The sequence below is a fragment of the Sodiomyces alkalinus genome (genome assembly GCF_003711515.1).
Source record: "Sodiomyces alkalinus F11 unplaced genomic scaffold SODALscaffold_2, whole genome shotgun sequence".
NCBI lineage: Eukaryota > Fungi > Ascomycota > Sordariomycetes > Glomerellales > Plectosphaerellaceae > Sodiomyces > Sodiomyces alkalinus.
Window position 1 is genome coordinate 2,163,901 of NW_021167080.1, and position 21,918 is coordinate 2,185,818.

General features: G+C 55.1%; 10 protein-coding genes and 1 non-coding gene across 11 annotated transcripts; 7 read left to right on the top strand and 4 right to left on the bottom strand.

Annotated features, from left to right (window-relative positions):
• Positions 1-283: 283 nt before the first annotated feature.
• SODALDRAFT_356465 (hypothetical protein) lies at positions 284-2,971 on the top strand (the record flags this gene model as incomplete). Its single annotated transcript, XM_028613908.1, has 4 exons — positions 284-493; positions 974-1,048; positions 1,440-1,584; positions 1,665-2,971. The coding sequence occupies 4 exons, from the start codon at positions 284-286 to the stop codon at positions 2,969-2,971; spliced, it is 1,737 nt and encodes a 578-aa protein (XP_028468282.1).
• Positions 2,972-3,012: 41 nt separating this feature from the next.
• Positions 3,013-5,949, top strand: SODALDRAFT_356466 (hypothetical protein; the record flags this gene model as incomplete). The annotated part of the gene is made up of 7 exons (XM_028613909.1): positions 3,013-3,100; positions 3,297-3,436; positions 3,515-3,537; positions 3,683-3,725; positions 3,941-4,665; positions 4,715-5,198; positions 5,848-5,949. The coding sequence occupies 7 exons, from the start codon at positions 3,013-3,015 to the stop codon at positions 5,947-5,949; spliced, it is 1,605 nt and encodes a 534-aa protein (XP_028468283.1).
• Positions 5,777-7,420, top strand: SODALDRAFT_290744 (diphosphomevalonate decarboxylase). The gene is made up of 2 exons (XM_028608650.1): positions 5,777-6,055; positions 6,160-7,420. Exons 1-2 carry the CDS (start codon positions 5,994-5,996, stop codon positions 7,271-7,273), a joined length of 1,176 nt encoding a protein of 391 aa, XP_028468284.1. The 5' UTR covers positions 5,777-5,993; the 3' UTR covers positions 7,274-7,420.
• A 511-nt stretch (positions 7,421-7,931) lies between these two features.
• On the top strand, positions 7,932-9,764 carry SODALDRAFT_273127 (amino acid transporter; the record flags this gene model as incomplete). Its single annotated transcript, XM_028607880.1, has 4 exons — positions 7,932-8,810; positions 8,891-9,052; positions 9,123-9,311; positions 9,408-9,764. 4 exons carry the CDS (start codon positions 7,932-7,934, stop codon positions 9,762-9,764), a joined length of 1,587 nt encoding a protein of 528 aa, XP_028468285.1.
• Positions 9,765-10,186: 422 nt separating this feature from the next.
• Positions 10,187-12,227, top strand: SODALDRAFT_330199 (DUF647-domain-containing protein). Its single transcript, XM_028611147.1, has 2 exons — positions 10,187-10,677; positions 10,743-12,227. Exons 1-2 carry the CDS (start codon positions 10,453-10,455, stop codon positions 11,961-11,963), a joined length of 1,446 nt encoding a protein of 481 aa, XP_028468286.1. The 5' UTR covers positions 10,187-10,452; the 3' UTR covers positions 11,964-12,227.
• Positions 12,228-12,342: 115 nt separating this feature from the next.
• On the bottom strand, positions 12,343-13,966 carry SODALDRAFT_356468 (hypothetical protein; the record flags this gene model as incomplete). The annotated part of the gene is made up of 3 exons (XM_028613910.1): positions 12,343-12,625; positions 12,776-13,512; positions 13,940-13,966. 3 exons carry the CDS (start codon positions 13,964-13,966, stop codon positions 12,343-12,345), a joined length of 1,047 nt encoding a protein of 348 aa, XP_028468287.1.
• A 912-nt stretch (positions 13,967-14,878) lies between these two features.
• On the bottom strand, positions 14,879-15,570 carry SODALDRAFT_97127 (ribosomal protein YMR-31). Its single transcript, XM_028615829.1, has 2 exons — positions 15,336-15,570; positions 14,879-15,248 (listed from the first exon to the last, which is right to left on the bottom strand). Exons 1-2 carry the CDS (start codon positions 15,424-15,426, stop codon positions 14,926-14,928), a joined length of 414 nt encoding a protein of 137 aa, XP_028468288.1. The 5' UTR covers positions 15,427-15,570; the 3' UTR covers positions 14,879-14,925.
• Positions 15,571-18,546: 2,976 nt separating this feature from the next.
• On the bottom strand, positions 18,547-18,948 carry SODALDRAFT_356472 (hypothetical protein; the record flags this gene model as incomplete). Its single annotated transcript, XM_028613911.1, has 1 exon — positions 18,547-18,948. The coding sequence occupies one exon, from the start codon at positions 18,946-18,948 to the stop codon at positions 18,547-18,549; it is 402 nt and encodes a 133-aa protein (XP_028468289.1).
• A 113-nt stretch (positions 18,949-19,061) lies between these two features.
• Positions 19,062-19,448, top strand: SODALDRAFT_356473 (hypothetical protein; the record flags this gene model as incomplete). Its single annotated transcript, XM_028613912.1, has 2 exons — positions 19,062-19,117; positions 19,262-19,448. The coding sequence occupies 2 exons, from the start codon at positions 19,062-19,064 to the stop codon at positions 19,446-19,448; spliced, it is 243 nt and encodes an 80-aa protein (XP_028468290.1).
• Positions 19,449-19,526: 78 nt separating this feature from the next.
• On the bottom strand, positions 19,527-20,456 carry SODALDRAFT_356474 (hypothetical protein; the record flags this gene model as incomplete). Its single annotated transcript, XM_028613913.1, has 4 exons — positions 19,527-19,968; positions 20,068-20,135; positions 20,236-20,274; positions 20,391-20,456. 4 exons carry the CDS (start codon positions 20,454-20,456, stop codon positions 19,527-19,529), a joined length of 615 nt encoding a protein of 204 aa, XP_028468291.1.
• On the top strand, positions 20,243-20,316 carry SODALDRAFT_t48. The gene has a single exon. It is a non-coding gene; the product is annotated as a tRNA-Asn (tRNA).
• Positions 20,457-21,918: the final 1,462 nt, after the last annotated feature.

Sequence of the window (21,918 nt, forward strand, 5' to 3'; positions counted from 1 at the left end):
AAAAATACGAAATGGACTGTCACTGCCGTTGATTAAAGTAGGCGTTTCTCGAGGTCGCGATGCATTGTCGTCTGGCAAACAGCAGAGCCGCTAGCTTTAGTTGGAACGTGGGAACCGCTCGGTTGGGATTGAAGAACAATGGCCGGAAGAACAAAGAAAAAGGGGAAGCTGATGGAACGCGCCTCCCCCCCCCCTCTTTCCCCAAAATAAGCTATGTAACCACATCCCCCGCATCACCCATTGTAAAGGGACCCAATGAGAAAAGCTTTTCCATTCGATTTCGATGGCAACAGAGCAAACTGCATCTCGCCATCTCTGCACCTCTGCACCTCTGCGCCTCTGCACCTCTGCATCTCCGCATCTTATCTCAATTTCTGCCACCCGATTTGAGACAGGGCGCGGAGTCATGGGCCTATGGTCCAAGAATGATTCAAGAACGTCGCCCGATTATTTGACCTGCATTCCAAAGGGAACAGATGTTCTCATGATCAAGGTTGCGCGACCTTTTGTCGGATGATTTACCTTAGGTAGCTTATTAATAAATTTGCGGGATATACGGTGGCGGTCGCGATTGCGGTCGCGTGCGTCAGGCCCAGGAAGAAGGTAGAGTAGAAGGTCGTCCGTGTGACCCACCGCACCACCCGAGTCAGAAATAACAAGTAATAATTACACGTACTTCGTACATAGCATTCCGTAGCAGCCTGGAGAACCCATGCAGCTAGCTGAATAGCCTCTTGGCAGAGGGGTTGGGCTAATATGTGTAGAGATTACAACGTACAGTACAAAGAAAGTACCTATGTAACGCCTTCGAAATACGTTGTGCTCTGTAGATCCCTTACCGTACAGTATGCATGGAACATCTCGGTCCTTCTTACCTTATCCAGTTCCTGCTGTCGACGGGTAAGGTAACATTGAGGCATTGTCTTCGTGACCGGAAGGGACCGGACCTTGGGTCGTATTCTTCATGTCAAAGATGCTCGACACTCCACGCTCGATGCTCGACGCTCGACGCTTGACGCTCGACGCTCGTCATGTCCAAGGTACAAGGGTGCATTGGAAGGGGTGTCCACCTTGCACATGATACATAAGGAGGTACCTTATATTGTAATTAATATTTTGCCAAGATGGTCTGAGGAAGGTTCCCGTAATTAGGTAATTACTTTTTGCCGCTAAGAGCGGTTGCTGTATCTCTACCTTATCTAACAAAAAGTAAAGAGAATGAAAAATAACATAAGAACAGAAAAAGAAGAAAAAAAGGAAAGAAGAAAAAGAAAGAAATAAAAAAGCCATTCGACTATTTCGTCATGTATTTTATTACCACCTCAATTAAGAAAATGGCAAGTCGGTGGTGATTGCGGAGAAAATAAGCTTAGATCTTGACTTTGACCGTTGGTTGGTAACCATGGGCTGAGCTTGGGAATCCACCAGCCACAATTTAGCCCCAGTTTAGCCACATATATCCAAGCCACAAGCGGGGTTGTGGTGCGGTGCGTGGCAGCAGTGGTGGTCTGAGCTTGCTCAGACGAGGCTGGAGCGGAGCGTTCCTGCTGCCAACTTCCCCCCTCTATCAAATATCGTACCTTGGTCAAAGAATCCAGTACCTTGATTTACAATATTCCGAAACTCCTGTTCTATACATTTCCGACTCACACAACACACTCGAGTCAACCTTCCCTTCAGCATGGTTAAGCGATTGCTCCCGCGAGCCATAAGGAAACGCCTGAGTGGGAGCCGCAAGACCGATCGCCGCCTTTCGCTCCCCGACTCGAGCACCACCAGCCTCGATCCCTCGTCGCCCGGCTCGCAACCGCAAACCCCGACACTGCCCTTTGGGTCCGTTAGTACCATCAGTACCGGCAATCCAAGCCAATCGAGCGTCTTCTCCACCTCCAACGACGCCGATGCCTCCGACGAGTCCATCGAGCCCAACCGGCTCTGGGCTGACCCCGTCGTCGAGGTCTACGGCAACATCGTCACCCCGGGCGGCCGCGGCTGCTCCATCCAGACCTACGACGTGGCCAACCGCCGCTGGTACCGCCTCGACCTCGACTGCACCGTGATGGGCGACGAATGGATCGCCCGCCTGGTCGAGAAGCACATCCGAGCCTACTACAACCGCACCCGCTCCCTCCCGCCCTGGAACACCATCCGCACCACCGCCCGCGGCAGCCCCGTCGTCTACAGCACCCAGCCCTACGCCAGCGTCGCCCACCCGCTCACCCGCACCCTCCACTACGGCCAGGAGCCGGGCGACCGCTTCCGCACCGTCCCCTGGTCCGACGTCGTCGAGAAGCGCCACCTCAGCCGGGGCACCGACTCGTGCCGCTGGGACAACAAGAACTGCGTCTTCAAGCGGATCGAGTTCGACTCGGACGCCGCCATCATCCAGCGCGCCATCCGGGTCCGCGAGGACCTCGTTGCCCGCCTCGAGGCCGACCCGGACCCCAAGAACCCCAACGCCCCGACCGACATCTTCGCCGAGATGGAGCGCCGCCTCCACGTCGTCCCCATCCTGGCCGTCGTCGTCCGCGACGAGGCCACCCCGGGCCCCTGGCTCCCCGGCTCCGTCGCCGGCGTGCTCATGCCCAACGCCGGCATCAGCCTCGACCGCCTCGCCGACCGGGGCCCCCTCCCCGTCACCGAGGCCCAGCTGCGCGACCTCACCCGCGGCGTCCGGGAGCTGCACAACCTGGGCGTCATGCACGGCGACATCTGCGACTGGAACGTCACCATCCAGACCCCGCTGGGCGGCGTGGCCGCCTACTCGCGCGGCCGCCTGCTGCTCGTCGACCTCGGCAACGTGGCGCCCGAGTACGAGGGGGACGCGAAGATCCTGGGCCGCCTCATCTCGTGGGTCCTCGCGCACTCGCAGATTCGGGACCGCGAGTCGCAGGCTCGTCTCGAGGAGGCGGCTCGTATCCTCCGGGAGGACGGGGACCTGGATCGCGCCCTGGGGGCCATGGCGGCCTAGGCGTGAGGAGGAGGAGAAAGATTTATACTTTCGGAGCCTGAATGGGACAAGAGAAACGGGGGGACTTTTGTGAAGGCTCGATGAGCGGATACGACGGAAGGCTTCGGGAGCCGAGGTCTTGGCTGTCGAGTGAGCGTGGAGTTTGACGGAGTTTTGACGGTGCCCATTTCAACGCCATTTCAACGCCATTTCGACGCCCGGGGATTTTCGTCATGCGATGGATGAGCAACAAACCAACTCTATTAACGAATTACGACAACGCCGATACATCACCGAGGCTGAATGGCATCACAAACGCATTAGCTTGTTTGCATTTGGATTTTAGAGCCCTCTCTGACGACGTGGCAGCTGGACCACATTGTTGAACCGAGAAAGCCTGGACGTATCAAAATACCAAATCTTTGCATTTGCGGCGTCTCGACCGTCTCTTTTACGGCGCCACTCGCCTACCCCTCGGAACCTACTGTACGTACTGTGCCCACTCCGTAAGGTATGGCATGATATTGGCCATCGTAAGGTTAAACTCTGTCGACGAACTCTGAGAACGTCTTCAACCAATGGGTAAAGTAATGTGAGGTCTCTGCGAGATTCCAGAGGCCTATATAGGCAGGGCCCCCTTCCCAAGGAAGAGGAACTGGAACTCAACCCTTCGACCCTTCGACCCTTCGACTCTTCAACTTTTCTTCTTTTCTTCTTTTCTTTCCCCTCCAGATCTAGTTCTCGCGGACTTGATCGCTCACTCTCGCCAGTCAACGTACTGTCTTTGGATACGACGAATAATGCAGTAGTACACTACTCGCTTCTTACTGTCCTCCCCCTCCCCCCCCCTTCCTTTTCTCCCTCTTCTCCCTCCTCTTCTTCTTGTTGCTATTGCTGTTGCTGTTGCTGTCATTCTTCCCTCTTTATTATTCTTGATATTATTACGCATATTATTTCCTTCACTTCGCTTTTAAACACCCCACTTTCCAGAGGTGGACATATCTTCCGTTTCGGCCCCCTGTTCTTCGCATACGGATCAGCAACATGGCATACTTTAACGCCATCGCCATCGCCACCGCACACGAGACCCAGATCCGCCAGTACATAGAGGCGCTAAAGGATGTGGTTTTCGAGTGTCTCGCCCCCGACTGGCTCTTCCAAATGAAGGGATACGACGCGCGGCAGTTCATGGAAAGGTTCCAAAACGAACTCGAGCTTGTCAGGACCGCCCAGGCCTTGTACGAGAAAGGAAGCCGCAGGACGAGTTCCATCATCGCGACCCTGGATCGCGAGGGCCGATTCGCCACCCTCGGGGAAGGCATTGTCCCGCCCGTGTTTCCCCGTACGCCGCCTGCGCCGTTCGCGCCTTTCACCGTCGTCCGTCGTCGCCGTGTGCCGCCCCCGGATTCGGACGAGGTACCTCCCATGCCTCCTCATCCTCCTCCTCCTCCTCCTCCTCCTCCTCCTCCTCCTCCTCCTCCTCCTCCTCCTCCTCCTCCTCCTCCTCCTCCTCCTCCCCCTCCCCCCCTGGATACCGTCGTCGGCCCAGCCAACCCCCTTACCCGCTTCCTGAGTCGCGACGGCGAGACCTACGCCCACATCATGACCAGGTCCTTCGAGGCGCTGAGTTGCGCCAACCGGCTCGAGACCGTGGACCACCTTCTCCAGCTGGCGGTCCTGATCGCCTGGCTTGTGCTTCGGGCCGAGCACCTGAAGTATCGGATACAGACAGGTACACTGCCACCGCCGACGCCCGGTGGCCAGGGCGACCCTCTTTCGGGCGACGGGCGGGCTCTGGGGGACGACGCGATTAGGGTCGGGCGGCAGGCTGTGGAGGCAGGCATTCGTCACTGGCCTGAGATCTAGGGACGTCGACGTGATTGAGGATGCCAGGGGCATGCTGCAGGAAGCGTACGACGAGGTTGAGTTTGAATGGCGCCGTGTTATGCAGGAATCCGTCGTTGATTTGGTGGCCGACGACGAGGACGATGAGGACGACGGAGCATACGGAGGGGACGACGAAGAGGAAGCCGAAGCCGAAGCCGAAGACGGCCTGGGACAATCACTGTGGGCACAAGAACCGTCGCAAGAGGATAGTGTACCATGGCTTGAGATGGTGGAGCAAACACGCGTATTTCAGCTTCGGAGGCCCTTCACTCTTCAGACTGTTATTGGGCATCCGCGAGAAAGCGAGAGGAAGAGGGAAGGAGACGACGATAAGGAGAATGTGGCGCCTCCTGAATCGAGGGTGCCAGGACATCCGATACTACCAAGCATGGTTTCGACAAGCGACACACGCCGCCAGGACTTGCTAGATATAACGAACGAGGAAGGAGAAAACCCGGCGGGACGAAATATTGCATATCTGGGATATACTACAGGTCCTGGATGATCGCGCGTACCTTATAAGAAGAGATGGCCATTGTGACGAATGAGCGGTCATATTTTGTCCGGAGGTTGATGTCTGAATACCGTTTCTGTGGGTTCTCATTTGTCAATGGGACCCGGATATGAATGCATCTTATGATACTTGAGAGCATTTTAGGGAATATACATGTAAGGATCGAGGCGAAGATGGTGATGATACAATGCGAGTGAACACTGTGAATAAGGTACCCCAGAGTACGAGCTTACGTACCTAGGTAGTATTGGTACCTTGGCTTCTTTGTCGTAGGGAGAAAAGAGTGGGTCAAGCTCTCTGGACCCCTGAAGCCCCTCACTAAACCGTTTTGGGGCTAGCGTATGAACCCCGCCATCGCCGTGTATTTTCTCTCCTTCCCCTATCCGTATGCCTACCCAATCTCCTGCTTCTTTTTCCTCCTCGAAGCTCTCACCACGACAAAGGGAAAACAAAACCCAGGGTTATCAACCTGTGATTCAATCTTGGGCAATTCCAGAAACCCCAGATATACGCCCTCTTCTTCTTACTTCCAGTACTGCTCTACCTCGGCTTGAGCTCCCCCCACGCATCCCTCGAACAGCAATCCCTGCCTGACTGACCTTGACCGCCTCATCCACCCACCCCCCCCAAACAACACCAACAATGGCGGACAAGACCATCTATCGGGCCAGCACAACCGCCCCGGTCAACATTGCTGTGGTCAAGTATGCGTTGCCTTCTCTACTTTCCGAGCCCGGGTTGATCCATTCTCGATCTTTCGTTGGTCTATCGTCACAGTATGCCCTTTCGCTGACCTCTATCCCTGCAGATACTGGGGCAAACGGGATGCCCAGCTCAACCTCCCCACCAACAGCTCCCTCTCTGTCACCCTCTCCCAATCCGACCTCCGCACCCATACCACCGCTTCCTGCTCCGCCTCCTACCCGGAAGGCGACTCGCTGCTCCTCAATGGCGAGCCTTCCGACGTGACCGGCCACCGCACCCAGTCCTGCTTCCGCGAGCTGCGCGCCCGCCGCGCCGCCCTGGAAGCCGCCGACCCTTCCCTCCCGAAGCTCTCCACCCTGCCCCTCCGCCTCGTCTCCGAGAACAACTTCCCCACCGCCGCCGGCCTGGCCTCGTCCGCCGCGGGCTTCGCCGCCTTCGTCCGCGCCATCGCCAACCTCTACGCGCTCCCCGACTCGCCCGCCCAGCTGTCCCTCATCGCCCGCCAGGGCTCCGGCTCCGCCTGCCGCTCCCTCTTCGGCGGCTACGTCGCCTGGCGCATGGGGTCCCGCCCCGACGGCTCCGACTCGCTGGCCGACCAGGTCGCCGAGGCCTCCCACTGGCCCGACATGCGGGCGCTCATCCTCGTCGTCAGCGCCGCGAAGAAGGGCGTCGCCTCCACCTCGGGCATGCAGCGCACCGTCGCCACCTCGGGCCTCTTCCAGCGCCGCATCGACGACGTCGTGCCCCGCCACATGGACGCCATGGAGGAGGCCATCCGCGACCGCGACTTCGCCGCCTTCGCCGAGGTCACCATGCGCGACTCCAACTCCTTCCACGCCACCTGCCTGGACACCTACCCGCCCATCTTCTACCTGAACGACGTCTCGCGCGCGGCCATCGGGGCCGTCGAGGCCGTCAACGAGGCCGCGGGCCGGACCGTCGCCGCCTACACCTTCGATGCCGGCCCCAACGCCGTCGTGTACTACCTGCAGCAGGACGAGGAGATGGTCGTGGGCACCTTCTCGGCCCTGCTGGGCGACGTGACCGGTTGGAAGGACGGCGTGCAGAGCTACAAGTCGCCCGTCGTCCTCGTCGAGCGTCTTTCTGAGGTTATCAAGACCGGCGTGGCCCGGGTCATCATGACCGGAGTCGGAGAGGGTCCCGTCAAGACGGACGAACACCTGGTCGGCGAGGATGGGCAGCCGATTGTGCGGTAGTTAAGGCGTAGTAGGGATAAAAGTGTGGTTTCATGATAAACTCATGGTAAGCAGGAGGGATCTGCTTGCGGGTTTACACATATACATTACGTAGCAAGAATGTCTGGCTTTCTTCTTCTTTTTTTCTTCTTTTCTTTTCTTTTTCTTAATCGCATTTTTGCAAGCATATTCGTGATTGTTCCGATGGTTGAGTGGAGAGATGTCTTCTTTACTTTCAGTCCACAATACGATCATCGTCATCGTCAACGTGGTGGAACCCAAAGTCCAGAGTACTTCACTCTTGCCAGAGTGACATATTCATTTGGGTCTCTTCTCCATGTTTGTCCGTACTTTAGGTATTCCTTGCCTTTTCTTTTTAATGGCCTTAATCCAGGCGCATAATGCATTCTCCCCTTCCCCCCTCACAGACGCCATGTCCTCTGGATGCGCCGATCCTTGAGGGATGGTGATTCAATTGTGCCATCTTCCCCCACGAGTCACGTCACTCCCCGTTCTCAGGTGCTTTTCAACTGCCGCACCTCTCAATTGCACCAATTCCCCCCCGACCGAGAATGCTGTGACAAGGCTTGTGATTCTAACGTGGTCCGTCCCGTCAATTCATCGCATTTATTCCGTACACCTATCCCGTACAGTCGAAAAGCAGGAACCCTTCGCCACGATGGCAGACTCTCACCAAACAAACGACGGACTCGAACAGCCGCTTCTCACCGCCGACGAGGCCGAGGAATCGCCACCACAAGTCGACAGCCGAGCGGCTGGTTACGGGACTACCACTGCCCCGGCTTCTTCTCGTAAGGCCCACGAGGAACAAAGAGGCACGTTCACACGCAACCTCGGAGCCGTCGAGGCGTTCGGAATCCTAGTCAGCATCGTAATCGGCAGCGGTGTCTTCACATCTCCCGGTGCCATAGATACGAACGTGCCTTCGCCGGGCGCCGCGCTCCTGGTCTGGCTCTTGGGAGGCGTGTTAGCGTGGACGGGCGCCAGCACCGTGGCCGAACTCAGCACAGCCATCCCGGGCGAAGGAGGCGTCCAGCCCTACCTCCAGTACATTCTCGGCGAGGTAGCCGGGTTCCTGGCCGCCTGGACATGGGTCGTGGCCGTCATGCCGGCGACGCTGGCCATCCTCAGCATCGTCTTCGTCGAGAGCGCCTTCTCGGCCGCCGGCGTCACCGACCAGGCGGCCGGCCTCCCCCACAAGCTGCTGTCCGTCCTGGTCCTGCTGGTCATGAGCGTCGCCAACTCCATCAGCACCAAGGCGAGCACGCGGCTGAACGGCTTCTTCGTCCTGACCAAGTTCGTTACCATCTTGGCCGTCGTCGTGGCGGGGTTGGCGGTCGTGCTGCTGCGGATCAGGGACCCGGACAGGGACGTCGGGGGGCGCGACTGGTTTGAGAAGTCCTGGTTTGCCTATCGCAAAACGACCAATCCCGACGGAAGCGAGACCGACTGGGCAAAGCTCGGCCAGTGGGACACGCTTGGGCATTATTCCGCAGCTCTATACGGAGCTCTGTGGGCCTATTTTGGGTGGGATAAGGTGCGTTTCCCCGTGTCACGGAAAGCAGAGAAATTAGGGGACCGGGACCTGTGCTTAACATCCAGCGCTGCCGCCTTCAGGCTATCTACGTCTCTGCCGAGCTAAGGTCGCCGGCCCGGCAGCTACCTCTGGCCATCAATTCGGCCATCCCGACTATCGTCGTGAGCTTCCTAGCCGCCAACGCAGCCTATTACATCCTCCTCCCATGGAAGGTGATATCTACGACGGACAGTGTAGCTGTGGTATGTACACCATGTATCGTCCGAGTGGCAGGTGATAGCTTCTTCAGGCGTTGACACTGCTCTCAAATAGACCGCGATCACTCGTCTGCTAGGTCAAGGCTTCGGCATAGTGGCGGCGATTCTAATCTGCCTAGTAGTCGCAGGTTCCCTCCTCGGCAACTCGTTCGTGGCAGGCCGGATGGCCGTGGCAGCTGCCAACAAGGATTGGTTCCCTCGACTGTTCGCAGCGGTGGGACGCATCGGCCCGCATGCTGCGGGCGTATCTGCCTTCTGGCGCAGGGACGGGGCGAGGGTGGGAGCACACGAAGCTGACGACGACGACGACGACGATGACGACGACGACAACAACGCGGAGACCAACAAATCGGCCTCGGACGCACCAATCAACGCCATCATCCTGTCGTTCATCCTCGCTACGGTGTATATCCTCGTGGGAAACTTCCGCGCGCTGCTAACCTTCAATGGTTTGGGCGAGTATACGTTCTTCTTTCTAACCGTGCTGGGAGCCATCATCCTGCGATTCCGAGAGCCAGGACTGCACAGGCCCTATCGACCATTCATCGTCGTCCCCGTGATCTTCGCGCTTGTCAGCGGCTTCGTTGTGGTGCGGGGTGCCGTCTTCGCACCGGTGCAGGCGGGAGTCTTGTTGGCGGTATGGGCGTCGGGGTTGGCATTCTACTGGGCGAGGAGGAGGTGGTTTGCCAGGGTATGATTGTGAGAGTTTTCACTATGTTGCGCTGCTTAGCAAACAGAATTAGATTAGCGTAGGCGCGGGATGTCGACCTGCTGGATCTAAAGTGGGCAAGTTGAAATATATGATGGTTGAAATTGGGCGGGGGGGATCGCCGGATCGGTGGGGGTTGAGGAGACGTTATGATGACAAGAGGAACCACACCTGATACGTCTCCCTACCTTACCTTATGACTTGCAGTACCTGGGGTGTGCAGGCAGCTACCTCTTTGCTTGGCAAACTGGAGGGGGGAATGAGGTATACTTGCGGCTGCTTGGGTACCCCGTCGATCCGCATCTGTTCATTCAAACAAAAGGCAACTGCGTCACCACTGCGGCTTCCCACTCGTCTTACTCCTTCCGCCCACTCCATAAGGTAAGGTACCTTAGTCCTTCGTACCTGCCGTCAACCACGCCACTAGAACCTCCACTGGATCTATTGCTCCGAAGTAGGGCAGGTACTCATGTAGTTCATCCCGAATTTATATGAGAAATCTTTGAAGTCTTTCTCTCCATGGGCTCTCTCGTCAGCGCCTCACTTTCCTCCCTTCCCCTCCTCTCCTTCTTTTAACTTCTCATCGACCTCCCTCACCATACTCCACACCAATACCGACCTCCTGCCATCGCCCCCAAAATCAAGCAGAGACTGGTTTAGACACGCGTCTATCGCCATGACAACTCTCCCACCTCCTATCCCAGGCTTCCCCGACCCTGACGAGGCGCCCGGCACAGCCCTCGACACGGAAGGGCCGTCGTCGCCGCTCGATGACAGGTACCATGTGCATATAGAGCAAGCACATGACGCCAAGATGAACATCATCGTTGAAGACCGGGACAAATCAGGCCGAACCATCGTCCGCCGTTGGCTTCATACTCCGGACAACAGGATCATCGAGGTGTGCTCCCCATAGTCGTCTCGGCGCCCTCCTGCATTCCCTTTGTTTTTCTGACGGACCGGCAGATACCCCTCAGCGATAGACCGCGTTCCTCCTTGTTTCGTTCTTTGCAAAACTTTCGCCAAGTCATCTTTGACGCCTTCCTCCCCATCGGGTATCCCAACTCCGTCGCACCCGACTACCTCCCGTATCAGATATTCGACTCTCTCCAGGCCTTCTTCTCCACAATCACCTCGCTGCTGGCCAACCGCGCGATTCTCCAGGGCTTGGGTGTCGGCGACGCCTCGTCCTCAGCCACCTATGCCCTTCTCCTCACCATTCTCAAAGACGCCGTCTCTCGCGTCGCGACCATCGTCTTCGCCTACCGCTTTGGGCTCTCCGTCGAGCCCGACGCCAAGCGCTACCGATTCCTCGCCGACCTCTTCAACGACTCGGCCTTCTTTCTCGACCTCGCAAGTCCCTACTTGGGCACCTGGGCCAAAATTGCCGCCCTGACTTTGGCAGAAGCCCTTCGTGCTCTTTGCGGTGTCGCCGCCGGAGCCAGTAAAGCCGCCCTCTCCAGTCACTTTGCCCGCAGCAACAATTTGGCCGAGCTGAACGCCAAGGAAGCGAGTCAAGAGACCGCCATCGGCCTAGTTGGCCTTCTCACCGGCAGCGTGATTGTCCGCTTTGTCGAGTCCCGCGAAGCCGTCTTCTCCCTTATGATCCTCCTCGTCTTCGTCCATTTGTGGATGAACTATCTGGGTGTGTGCTGCGTTCAACTGGAGACCCTCAACCGCCAGCGCACCACCATCCTGGTCCAACATTACCTCGGTACTGGCCAAGTGTTGACGCCTGCACAAGTGGCTCAGAGGGAGAATATCGTCTTCTGGGCCCCCTTCATCAGAAACAAGGATGGCGTCCTCGTCGCTCACGTCACCTACGCTCGAAGCTACCGCGAGGCCATGCCGGATGGTTACCAGCCTGTCGTTTACGGAGACGCGGGGTTCCGATTGATCATATGGCGCTCAACGGGCCCAGTCGTACCCATGAAGATCCTCCTCAGTGGCGACAAAGAGGAGGAATTGGCCGCTCTGGAAGCTTGGATTCTAGCTGTCAGGATCGCTTGGAATCTCGGACGGAAAGGTGGCGGGAACACTAAGGCGGGGAGGATCATCCCGAGGCTGCGCACCGGAGGCTGGCGTCTCGATGAACACGGGTTCGAGACGGGCATACCGATTCGGACGTGGACCGCGGTAGTAGGAGATGAAGACAAGGTCGAGGGGCATGCCAAGAAGACGCAGTGAAAAAGACCGCCTGGGGAGTTGTTTCTCGGTCCTTGTGGAGTCATTGGCCGTTGGAGCAATTAAAAGGACTGGCAAGTAGTTTCGTGCTGCTGCGTATATACTGACAAGGTGGAGAGATGGTTTCCTCGCTGGGAAACCGTGCTAGGCCATTGCATCGAGACGGTTTAACAGTCCGTCCGAGTTCGGTCTTCCTAATACCCTAAAGACCGCTGGGAGGTGGGATTTGCTTCCTTTCGGATCCCTGGAAAGCGATTAACCCAGTTACGCCCCGTATTTCCCTTGTTCTATCGTCTATATCCAGGGATATACCACATCCCCCTCTCGTAGTTAGAATCATGCGATATAGTACACAGCACGGCGGCTGAAGATACGCGCGACCTTACACGAGCCCCAATGTACGGGCAGCGCGCATCTTGACGCCCTCCCAGGTATTCAGCTTGGGGCGAACGTCCAGATAGAAGCTCGGCCGGCCCAGGGCGTCCTTGGTGCCGCTTCGGCCCGCGTAAAAGTCGATCACGTACTCGACGCGCACACCGCACCGGTCGACGACCCAGTCGTGTCGGTCGAAGGGCGCAGTGTAGCCCAGGAGCGTGTTGAGGCGGGCCTTGGGGGACATGCGTTCCGAAAGTCCCGTGAAGGAATGGAGGCGGGGACCGTCGCAGCTGTTTTGCATTGCAACCACGGTCTCTGTTAGCAAAGCTTTTGACTCGGTAAGGAACATAATAATCAAAAGGGAAAAAAAAAAAAAAAGGAGCGAGACGGGGTAAAGGAATTGGGAAAAGCGGAAAATAGAAAGGGAGAAGAGGACGTACGCAGCGCCTTCGACATAAGGTTTCTCCCATTCCCGAATTTCCTTCCACGCACGCTCGTTGACGGCGTTGTGGATAGGGACCACGGTCTTCATGTCGACGTCGCGGACCTTGTCGTGGCCCTTGCGACGCATGGCGTCAAAGAACATCTTCTCGGAAGGGTATACCCAGTTCCCCGTCACGGGGTCGGCGCCGGTATCGCGCTCGCTGTTGGCAGGGGGCTGTGCTGGTTCCGGAGCCGCCGCCGGAGACGGGGAGGTTGCATGGTCGACGGGACAGGAGGAGGCTCCCGGGTTGACGGTGCGGGGAATGGAGGAGACGACACGGTGGGTGTCAAGGCGTTCTTGTTCTGCGGAGCGGGTTGGTTGAGAAGATTGCGGTGTGGTGGAGGAGGACGGGGAGGATGCGAAAGGGAGATAGGAACGGAGTGTCGTTGTCCAGGAGGAAGATGATTGTGTGGTTGTTGAAGCCGAAGTTGATGCCGAAGGTAGGGGAGGGTGGTTGGACGGGAGCTGCTGTGCGTTCGGAGGCGCGGCCGAGTCTGTAGTGTTTGATGCGGCGCGGGCTTGGGAGAGCCAGAGTTCCCGGGCTTTGTGGTCGACGGGGCAGACGTCGGCTTGTCCGGCGCCCGGTGCTGCTGGTGTTGGTGTATTGGAGTCGGGCATGGTGAATGGATATCCTCTGCTTGCAGGCACAGTTTGGGATGTGCCAAGGAAAGCTCCAAGGACGATGGACGCCCCCTACAGGTTCAGTATTTTGAGGCTAATTGCTCCGTAAAAAATAAAAGATACTTAGATGTGGCTCGTTGAACCGAAGTTGGAGGAACTGATACGGAGCAGATTGGAAATGGAAATTTGCTGCTGCCATCCGTCGGGAAATTAATTTGGAGATCCGCGGGTCGTCCATTAAAGGTATTAGTCACACATGTTACATAATCGATTGGTAGGGATGGACATCACAAATCTATTCTTATGTAAGTACTTCGTACCACCCACCTGAACATCGCCGTTGCTTCGGCCGTTTCCCATCAACGATTATCAGTAATCTAACTCGGCGTGAAAGCTATACCCCTAGCGTCTATAACGTATAGAAGAAGAAAAAAGGGAAAAAAGGGAAGGAAAAAAGGAAGAAAAAAAAAAAGCCTTACTCGGGAGAATTAGTCCTCACTGACCGTCCAGAGGCGAGCAAGTCCATGCCGGGTTATCTCCGCGACGCTTCGTTGAGAAGGGATGGGACGGAGTGATCGTCTTCGTTATGCGTCCATCGTCGTGTACCTAGGTACGTGTATAGGTAAGGTACCGAAGGTACCTACCTTGAGAAATGCGGTTCTCGGTCTCAACGTCAATTGTCTCTATGCCTGATAATTGACTTGTGCCGTGAGAATTCGCTATGCTGTACGGAGTATGGCGTACAAGTACGGCCCGTCGGTTGTTGTTTATTAATTAGCAAATCGCCGAGGGCGGTTGCCCAACCCTGAAACATTCCACATGTGCATTCCATGCTTGACCATAGCCGATTGGAGAAGCAGTTTCGTAGGTACTTCGTACTTCATTCCGAGCTCGTAGGACAGTTCACAAGATACACATTTCAGGGGCGGGTCAAGTAATATTGTATGTGCATTGTAGATAGTCTGGCTATCGGTAGATACATGAAGTGAAGGAGGCTCGATGGTGAAGCAAATGTAGGCGGAGGACGGAAGACAAAGCAGGCGATCGTCTATCCCAACACCCCCCAAATAGTCGTCCCATCAATTCCGAAACCCGTCACCACGCACGCCGCCGGGAGGCATTGTACTGGCCGGTCTGTCCTATACGAGAGGCAACGGTTTTGGCGTTCCATGACAATACGTTAAGACCCGTAATCCTAGTTTCCAGGCCATGGCTTGTCATGAACACCACGGCCTCTTCGGCCTATTTCTGGTCGAAGGGATATGGAGACCGGCATCTAGCCAGGTCAGTTTCGCCGCCCGGCCAGCAAGCCCAGGGCTCATCCCCAAACATGGTCGTCAGCCCCCGACACACTCCCGTGCCGGCGTAACAATGGTTGTCGCGACCATTTGAGATGTAACGAGTCTTTTCTTCGTTTTCCTTCATCATTTTTATATGTTTTGTTTGATTTTTTTTTCTTCTTCTTTTTTCTCAGTTGAGCATCACTCAACCGAAGAGGGAAGCGCCGCCCGACTCCACCGCTTCCAGCTCAGCAACAGGAATGGGCTGGCGGTGGAAGCGGGCGGGGAGCTCTGAGACGTCGAAAAAGGCGCCCTTGGGGGCAGCAACGGCGCCGAGCTGGCTGCCAGAGGCGGCGCCGATGCTGTCGCTGGAGCGAATGGTCTTCTGAAGGGGACCGTGCTGCTGGGCGTGCTGGCGGTAGGAGCTGAAGTTGGCGTGCTTGAAGCCGACACCGTTCTTGCCGAAGCCCTCGGGGAGTTGCCCGCTGGGAGAGGCGGGGTGTGGGCGAGGAGTATGGTCAATCGACTCTGAGGGACGGGTTTAGTAAATAGACCAGGAACGAAAGAAGAAAAAGAAGAAAAAAAGGCTGCATGTGAGGAATGCATGCTACATACCAGGGATGGAGCGGCGACCAATGAAGCGGATGCTGGGGGTGCGCTCGGCGTGAGCGGCAGCCTGGCGAAGAGCTCGGGTGGTAGAGAACATTTTCTAGTCTGATTCGTGTGGCTGTCTGTTTAAAAAATAATACGGCTCGACACAGGGAAAGTGTCGTAAAAGCTTCAGAAAAGGTGGTGATGGAATGGGGTGGGGAAAGAGCGTTGTCGTGAGAGTGTGTTTCGTGGTCCCGAGGATGGGTTGAAGCGGCCCTGCTGATAAAGCCCGAGGTGCTGGCGTAAGGTAGTTGGAGATCACAAGGATAATAGTCGACCACAAGTCTAAGATTCGAATTGAAAGTCAAATATCGTGCTTATTTCGCGCGAACACGGAGCTTTATCAGCAGGATTTCGGAGGCAAGGGGAAGGGGGGCGTTCGACGTTGTCGGGGAGTACAAAGGTGGGAAGAGGAGAAAGAGACAAGAGACGGAGAGGACGAGGATGATGGGAGGCCGAAGAAATAATATTCGCGGATGGGTGGAGGGTGGAGGGTGGAGGGTGGCACGGAGGTTAGCGGAGGTGCCAAAGAAGTGGGAAGTCTAGGGTCTGTGCAGCGGCGTGCAGTGAAGTCGGCATGACGCGAACCAGGAATGTTTGGGGGTTCGCCTGGGGTGGGCAGGGGTGGTGGGGGGGGAATGGTAGCAAGGTTGGCAAAATTGGGAAGGTTAGAAAGGTTGGTGGTCCGATGCGTCCCGACGACCGGACCTGAGTACGGAGTAACTAGTGTAGATGAATTTTCACAAGCGTTTCCCACTTCGGCCTTACGTTGTACATATGTTGTGTGTGTCCAACAGTAATGCCGCCAAGCGTCGCAATCGGCACTACCAGCAGGAACTCTGGTTTGTCAAGTTCTGTACACTACAATGTCGTACTTAAAGCGGCCTAGCCCCTGAGGGACTTATTAACTTCTCGACTTCTATGAGAAAGGTAGGGATATGCGAAGTAGGAAAAGCCATGGCAGTTGCGAACTGGCCTCAGGCACTCATTCGGATTGGTACGGAACCAAGTCTTAGCTTCCAGTAACGCCGCTAGTACAACATAGGGTACCTGGAACTTAAGGAGGACCCATAACGGCGGATAAAGTACGTTCAACGGTATAACGTAAACACGCACCACACACTGCGAGAGTGTAGAGTGTAGAGAACAAGCAGGAACAACCAAAAAAAAAGCCCTTCCCTCGTCCGACTGCAGCGCTTGCATCGGCCCAACCTTGGTTCTAAAGGACAACTCAGATAACTCGTTACGCGACCAGACCACTAAGATCAGCACCAGGATTAGGACCACCTAGGTGCCTTTTGCACTGAACCCGGCATTTTACCCAGAAACTACCCATATCGGTTATATTTTAACGCAAGCTGCCCGGCCAATACGGCTGAGGTTGCGGCTCGATTTCAAATACCCGTATGTCAAACCCAACTCCAACGCGACGTCGTGGATAATCACGGATGCCTAACTGTGTGAAGCACGATTTGTGTGAACATGCCATTCATGCCGTGATGCTCTTCTGAGATCACCCCACCACCCACGCCTTTCCTCCTCCGATTTTCGGCCGGCCGTCACCGCCCGCCAGTAGTTTATTTGTATCAACAAATTGATGACCATGATAATCTCGTCAACGGTACCTGTTGCCAGAATCGTTTCACCTCGAACCAATAAATGAGTAAGCCTAGATTCAATTACGAGTATGATGCCGATACTCCCCTACGAAGACGATGTAATCATTTTGGCATCCACTTTTGCATTCGGGCACCCGACTTGATTGTTTTTTTACTTGTGCGTTCTTCTCGCGAGTCGTGCTCCATTTCATTATGGAGCATTTTGCTTGATTGGCCTACCTAGGTACATACTCTGTAGTCTCACGAGCCTCGGGGTTCTTTGTTTCTCTTGCCCACCTAAGGTATGCTCTTGCTGGGTAGTTCTACGAAGTACGTTGTACATACGCATACTACCGCGGCCGCCGCCATCACCTCTCTCCTCTTTGTTCGCCAATCGCCGACGCATGTTGGCGATGGTGTGTACGAAGTACGAAGTACGAAGTACTGTACTGCTACCCAACCTGGACTCCCCCACGGGCTTCTTGTTAAAGTTAAACCGTTGCCAGGGATTCTGATGTGTGCCCCGCTTTACCGCGTGGCCCCTCTGCAGCTCGGGGTGCCATGTTACTTCGTAGTCCCCTACCCGGACCTACCAGGACGCTACTCATCACTCGGTATCAACCCATCCCCCAAGCCACGTCGCAAACGGGCTTTTACCTTGTTGCTGATGTTTCGGCTTCCGCATCTACACGTGTACACTACAACGTAATTCCAGTACGGCGTGCTTCGTACCTCGGCTCGGTCGTGCCAAGTAATTCTACCGCGACTATCGTCTCCGGCTTCCTCGGACCTTCTTTGGATCGGCATACTCTTTCTTGGTGTTCTACTCGGCCTTGCACGCTGTACCAACTCGAATCTCAAGTTCGGGTCTCCCTTATTTTGGCTTCGACAATTATTATAAGCTATTAGGGGATCCGTACCTTATGGATCACGGGCCTCTTCCGTACGAAAGAGGTAGTCGCGATGCTCGATAGTTACCTTTCCCCCCCTGTGGGACAAAGAAGCGATCGACAAACGTCTGCTTGCTCCGCCGAAACTTTCACCGAACGTCATCGGCTTCGGTGTGCCCCGGAGTTTGTCCTTGATTACTATTTCTCCGTACATGCCATCCAATCTCATTTGGTTATTTGGGGCATGTAGTGTAGTCTATATGAACGTCGTCGGATGTGGCGGCCCCCAATGCTGTGCTTCCCACCCATGAAGCGTCGTACCCATCTACTCAAGCGAGGCCCACGATCATCCTTTATACCCTGTTACTTGCGAGTGTTATACAGAGTTTGTGTTCTTACGTTCTTACGTGCCCTCTCTCATTGCAGCAATGCTCTCACTTCTTCCTCTTCCAGGAACGGCTACGGCTACCATCATTGATAGGGAGAGGCACTGCGAAGCCATCTTCACCATGAGCACATTCATTACTTCAACATGCATAGTCAAGTAGCAGCAGTTTTCAACCCTTCCCAAATTCGTTGCATTCCCAACTTGACGCGTACGATCATACAAAAGCAGACGATTCTTCAAGTCGGAAACCAGCCCCCCCCCCTTTTTCTTTCTCACTCGCTCCACCTTTCCCCCCTGATTCAATACGGCAGCGGCCAAAGGCAGACACCGTTGCACAACCATGGTCCCGTCCGGGTACATTGCAGGGTCGGGAGATAGTCGGTTTCGTAACAGGTCAACCACCAGTCCGCGCACGGGTACTCTCGCGCATTGCACCTCGGTGGGTATTTGGGGAGGCAGATGCCCATCAACTCGCTGCCGATGGAACCTTGTTGACGGGGGTCGGGAACGCACTGCTCTCCTTCGGGGCAGCCGCGGGTTGCGGATCCGGTAGGCGGGGGGCGGCACCTCGTATAGCGGACGGGGAATGGGGGCGGAGCGGGGGGGAGGACCTGTCGCGGATTGATGGGTTCGGGTCCGACCGGCTGGCACACGACCACGGCCGAGAGGGTCGCGATGGTGGTGGCGATGGCGAGCTTCATGGCAAATAAAAGGATGGTCTTTTGTTTCTTGATGAAAAGAAGCGGCACTCTTGTGAATTTCAGGGAACGCGGAGTTGTTTGGGTGATCCCGGGGGGGGCTTGTCTGGCTGGGAATGCGGGCAGATTCGGGTTTGCGATCCAAGGTTGATACCGAACCGAAGGTGTGCGAGTGCAACGTTCGAAGAGTGCTGTTTGGGGCAGATATATATATATCCCATTGCGGGAACGGCCACTTTCCAAGACAACGGTAAGTTGGGCGTAGAATATTGATGCTCCCTTCCCATGGAGCCGTCTGATTTTTTCCGCCCTTCAGGACATTCGGCATTGAACCTTCCGTGTGTTGCATTTCCCCAGATAGGACGTTCACTTCGTCTCCTCTCTCAGCCGTGTTCGGTCACGAGGTCAAGCCCCAATCAATGGACAGGCACGACGCCACGCCGAGCTCTCCAAGAGACATTCACCCTCCTCGAACGCAAGCTGAGCTGAAGACGAGGCCGTGATTAGGCAGCAGTTGCCAACCAGGCGGGATGCAATTAATTTACTGCGTGATATATTAAGCCTCGAACGGCAAGCAGGCTTCATCCAGAACACCCGTGGGTATCATTCACGGCGTTGGCGGCGGGTCGGATGGAAGGCCACATAGAACGAATGGATGGTCGGGACGGCACGAAAGATCCAAGACCGTCACCGATGTATGCTGGAACTGGTATAAAAAGCCGAAGAAACAAGCACCGGCTATTTGTAGTCCGGGCGGGGTTGATATGCAGAGATGAGGCACAGCCGCGTACGTAGGATGAATGCGCATCCTCCCGTATGTACACCAACCGGGAGTGCTGCTGGTATGTGAAGAATCCGGGGTTCTCCATATGTATGGTCGAGCCAACGTTCGCCCGCCCTTCCAAGAGACTTGTGAGCTGGATATCGGGACTCCATGAAGAGGAGATGTAGAATTTTCTGGATGGTGATGGAGGGAGTGGCGTGCTGGGTGTCGTTTCTTCTGTCAAACGTTGTTGGCGACCACTTGCTACCCAACAAAACAAAACGCATCACTCGCCGAAACTCTACTCTGTAAACTTGGGACGCAGCGAATCTTTTTTCCTGGGAGATCTGAGTACTTACAGATGGATGACATAGCTCGTCCCGTGTAATATGTGATGTTTATGAAGAAGAGCGAGATGAATGCCGAGCTAAATCAACACCAGGTTGTAGGTGTTCTTCAGATGCATCAAGAGCGTGTGCGTCGAAACGCGGAGGCCGTATGGTAAGACTTATTTTGGTACAACTCACAGCAACATCCTCCGTGGCGCAATTGGCTAGCGCGTTCGACTGTTAATCGAGAGGTTGGTGGTTCGAGCCCACCCGGGGGAGTTTCCTTTTTTTTTCCTTCCCTAAAAAAAGGGATCTTTGCCTACAAAACCTTTGCATGACAAAATTAGAAGAACATATTCAATTTCAAAAGTCGCCGATGTGTATGTCGTGTGGTCCACTTCCATACGTCTCTTTGCCATTTGCGCAGAAGAGTGATTCGAACGCGGTAAGCGAAATAAACGATATGTTCTCATACTTTCCACGGAGCGTCAAACGTGATACGTCTCTTCACAGTGAACTAGGTGAAGTTGGGAGGTTATAAATGGTATTGATCCGTTAATACTGTGAAAAGTGGTTTGGCAGTGTCCCGATTCAACTTCAGCCATCATTGCAGTGAGCACGGAGAGGCCCGGTGTGTGGCATCTCGAGCGGTGAGCATGACTTTTAAGAGAGACTACCTAATTTTATCAGTGGTCCAACGCAGCGGATAACCTCCGCTTCGTGGTCCTGCTTTACACGTGTAGTAATCTGCCAAGGCATGACCCCCACTCAGCCGGTTGTCGAGGCTTGGCTACATCAGACCGAAAGCCAAGCTCGAGCTTTAATGCGAACTCTTGATTGGTCGACGAGCTAGAACCCTTTCTTATCCTTTCTTGAGGATATATAGGCGTTTGGGATGCCGGAGTCAAGATGGTGGGAGATCTGATTTTCTATGGCAAAGCATTTGTCATGGCATAGCGAAGCGTGTACTGAGCTGTGGATCGTCTTTTTTCTTCCTCTTTCTACCATGTCCGTTGTTGTTATGCCTCACGAGTCACCTCGTAGGCTCCGTGGCTGGGGGAGATCGATGGGTTGACGAACCAACCTGCCCCTTGCTACAGTTTTTACTGAGCTTAGTAGTGTCCAAGGCTCACACAGTGATCTAAGGTAGACTATTCACCATTCCTCCCGTACTTACCCCAGACATTCACTCGTACAGATGTTGGGATTGTGGCACACAGGAGGCGGCTAATCACCAATTTTTGATTCCAGATTCTAGAAATATCCTAGTGATTTACTTTTGTCTTGCTCCCTAAGACCTACAATATCCTCAGGTTCCAGAATATTTTACAGAATAACAACATCTTACCCCCAAACATTGATAAAGGGCGTTATCACGGTATTCCAGTACTTTCCCGAAAACGACCCCCCAACACCGATTTTGTTGAAGCACAGAGTTCTAAAGACTCATTCACCTGGGATATATGCTTCGCCCAGAATTTTACCTACCTTAGCAGTACCAATGCCCCAAAGTCAGCCACCTGTCAATGGTCATAACCGCTAGTCTACTAAATAACCAAACCCTCGCCATCTCTTTATCACGGTAGAGCCATCAGTCATAACCGACACGCAGCTGTTTAGTTGACAGCCTTCTTGCAATCCACTCGAATCACTACCGAAAGCCCGTGTTATAAGCGACAGTTCAGGAAACGAGTTGGGTTCCATACCTCGCCTCTTTGTAAAACACAACTACCACGACCAAACAAGACGATCATACTGCACATGCATAACATTAACCAGTGTCGACGGTATCTTTGCTGATATCAAAACGGTGTTGTTCCAGCACAACCTGGACACGTCACACACTCTCCCTAGACTCCTATAGACTACTACCGTCCCCCC

Coding starts and splice junctions, on each gene's coding strand:
- SODALDRAFT_290744 (XM_028608650.1), top strand. CDS start 5,994: ATGGCGGACAAGACCATCTATCGGGCCAGCACAACCGCCCCGGTCAAC. Junction 6,056..6,159: donor GTCAACATTGCTGTGGTCAA/GTATGCGTTGCC, acceptor CTATCCCTGCAG/ATACTGGGGCAAACGGGATG.
- SODALDRAFT_330199 (XM_028611147.1), top strand. CDS start 10,453: ATGACAACTCTCCCACCTCCTATCCCAGGCTTCCCCGACCCTGACGAG. Junction 10,678..10,742: donor CGGACAACAGGATCATCGAG/GTGTGCTCCCCA, acceptor ACGGACCGGCAG/ATACCCCTCAGCGATAGACC.
- SODALDRAFT_97127 (XM_028615829.1), bottom strand. CDS start 15,426: ATGTTCTCTACCACCCGAGCTCTTCGCCAGGCTGCCGCTCACGCCGAG. Junction 15,249..15,335: donor TGGTCGCCGCTCCATCCCTG/GTATGTAGCATG, acceptor CCCGTCCCTCAG/AGTCGATTGACCATACTCCT.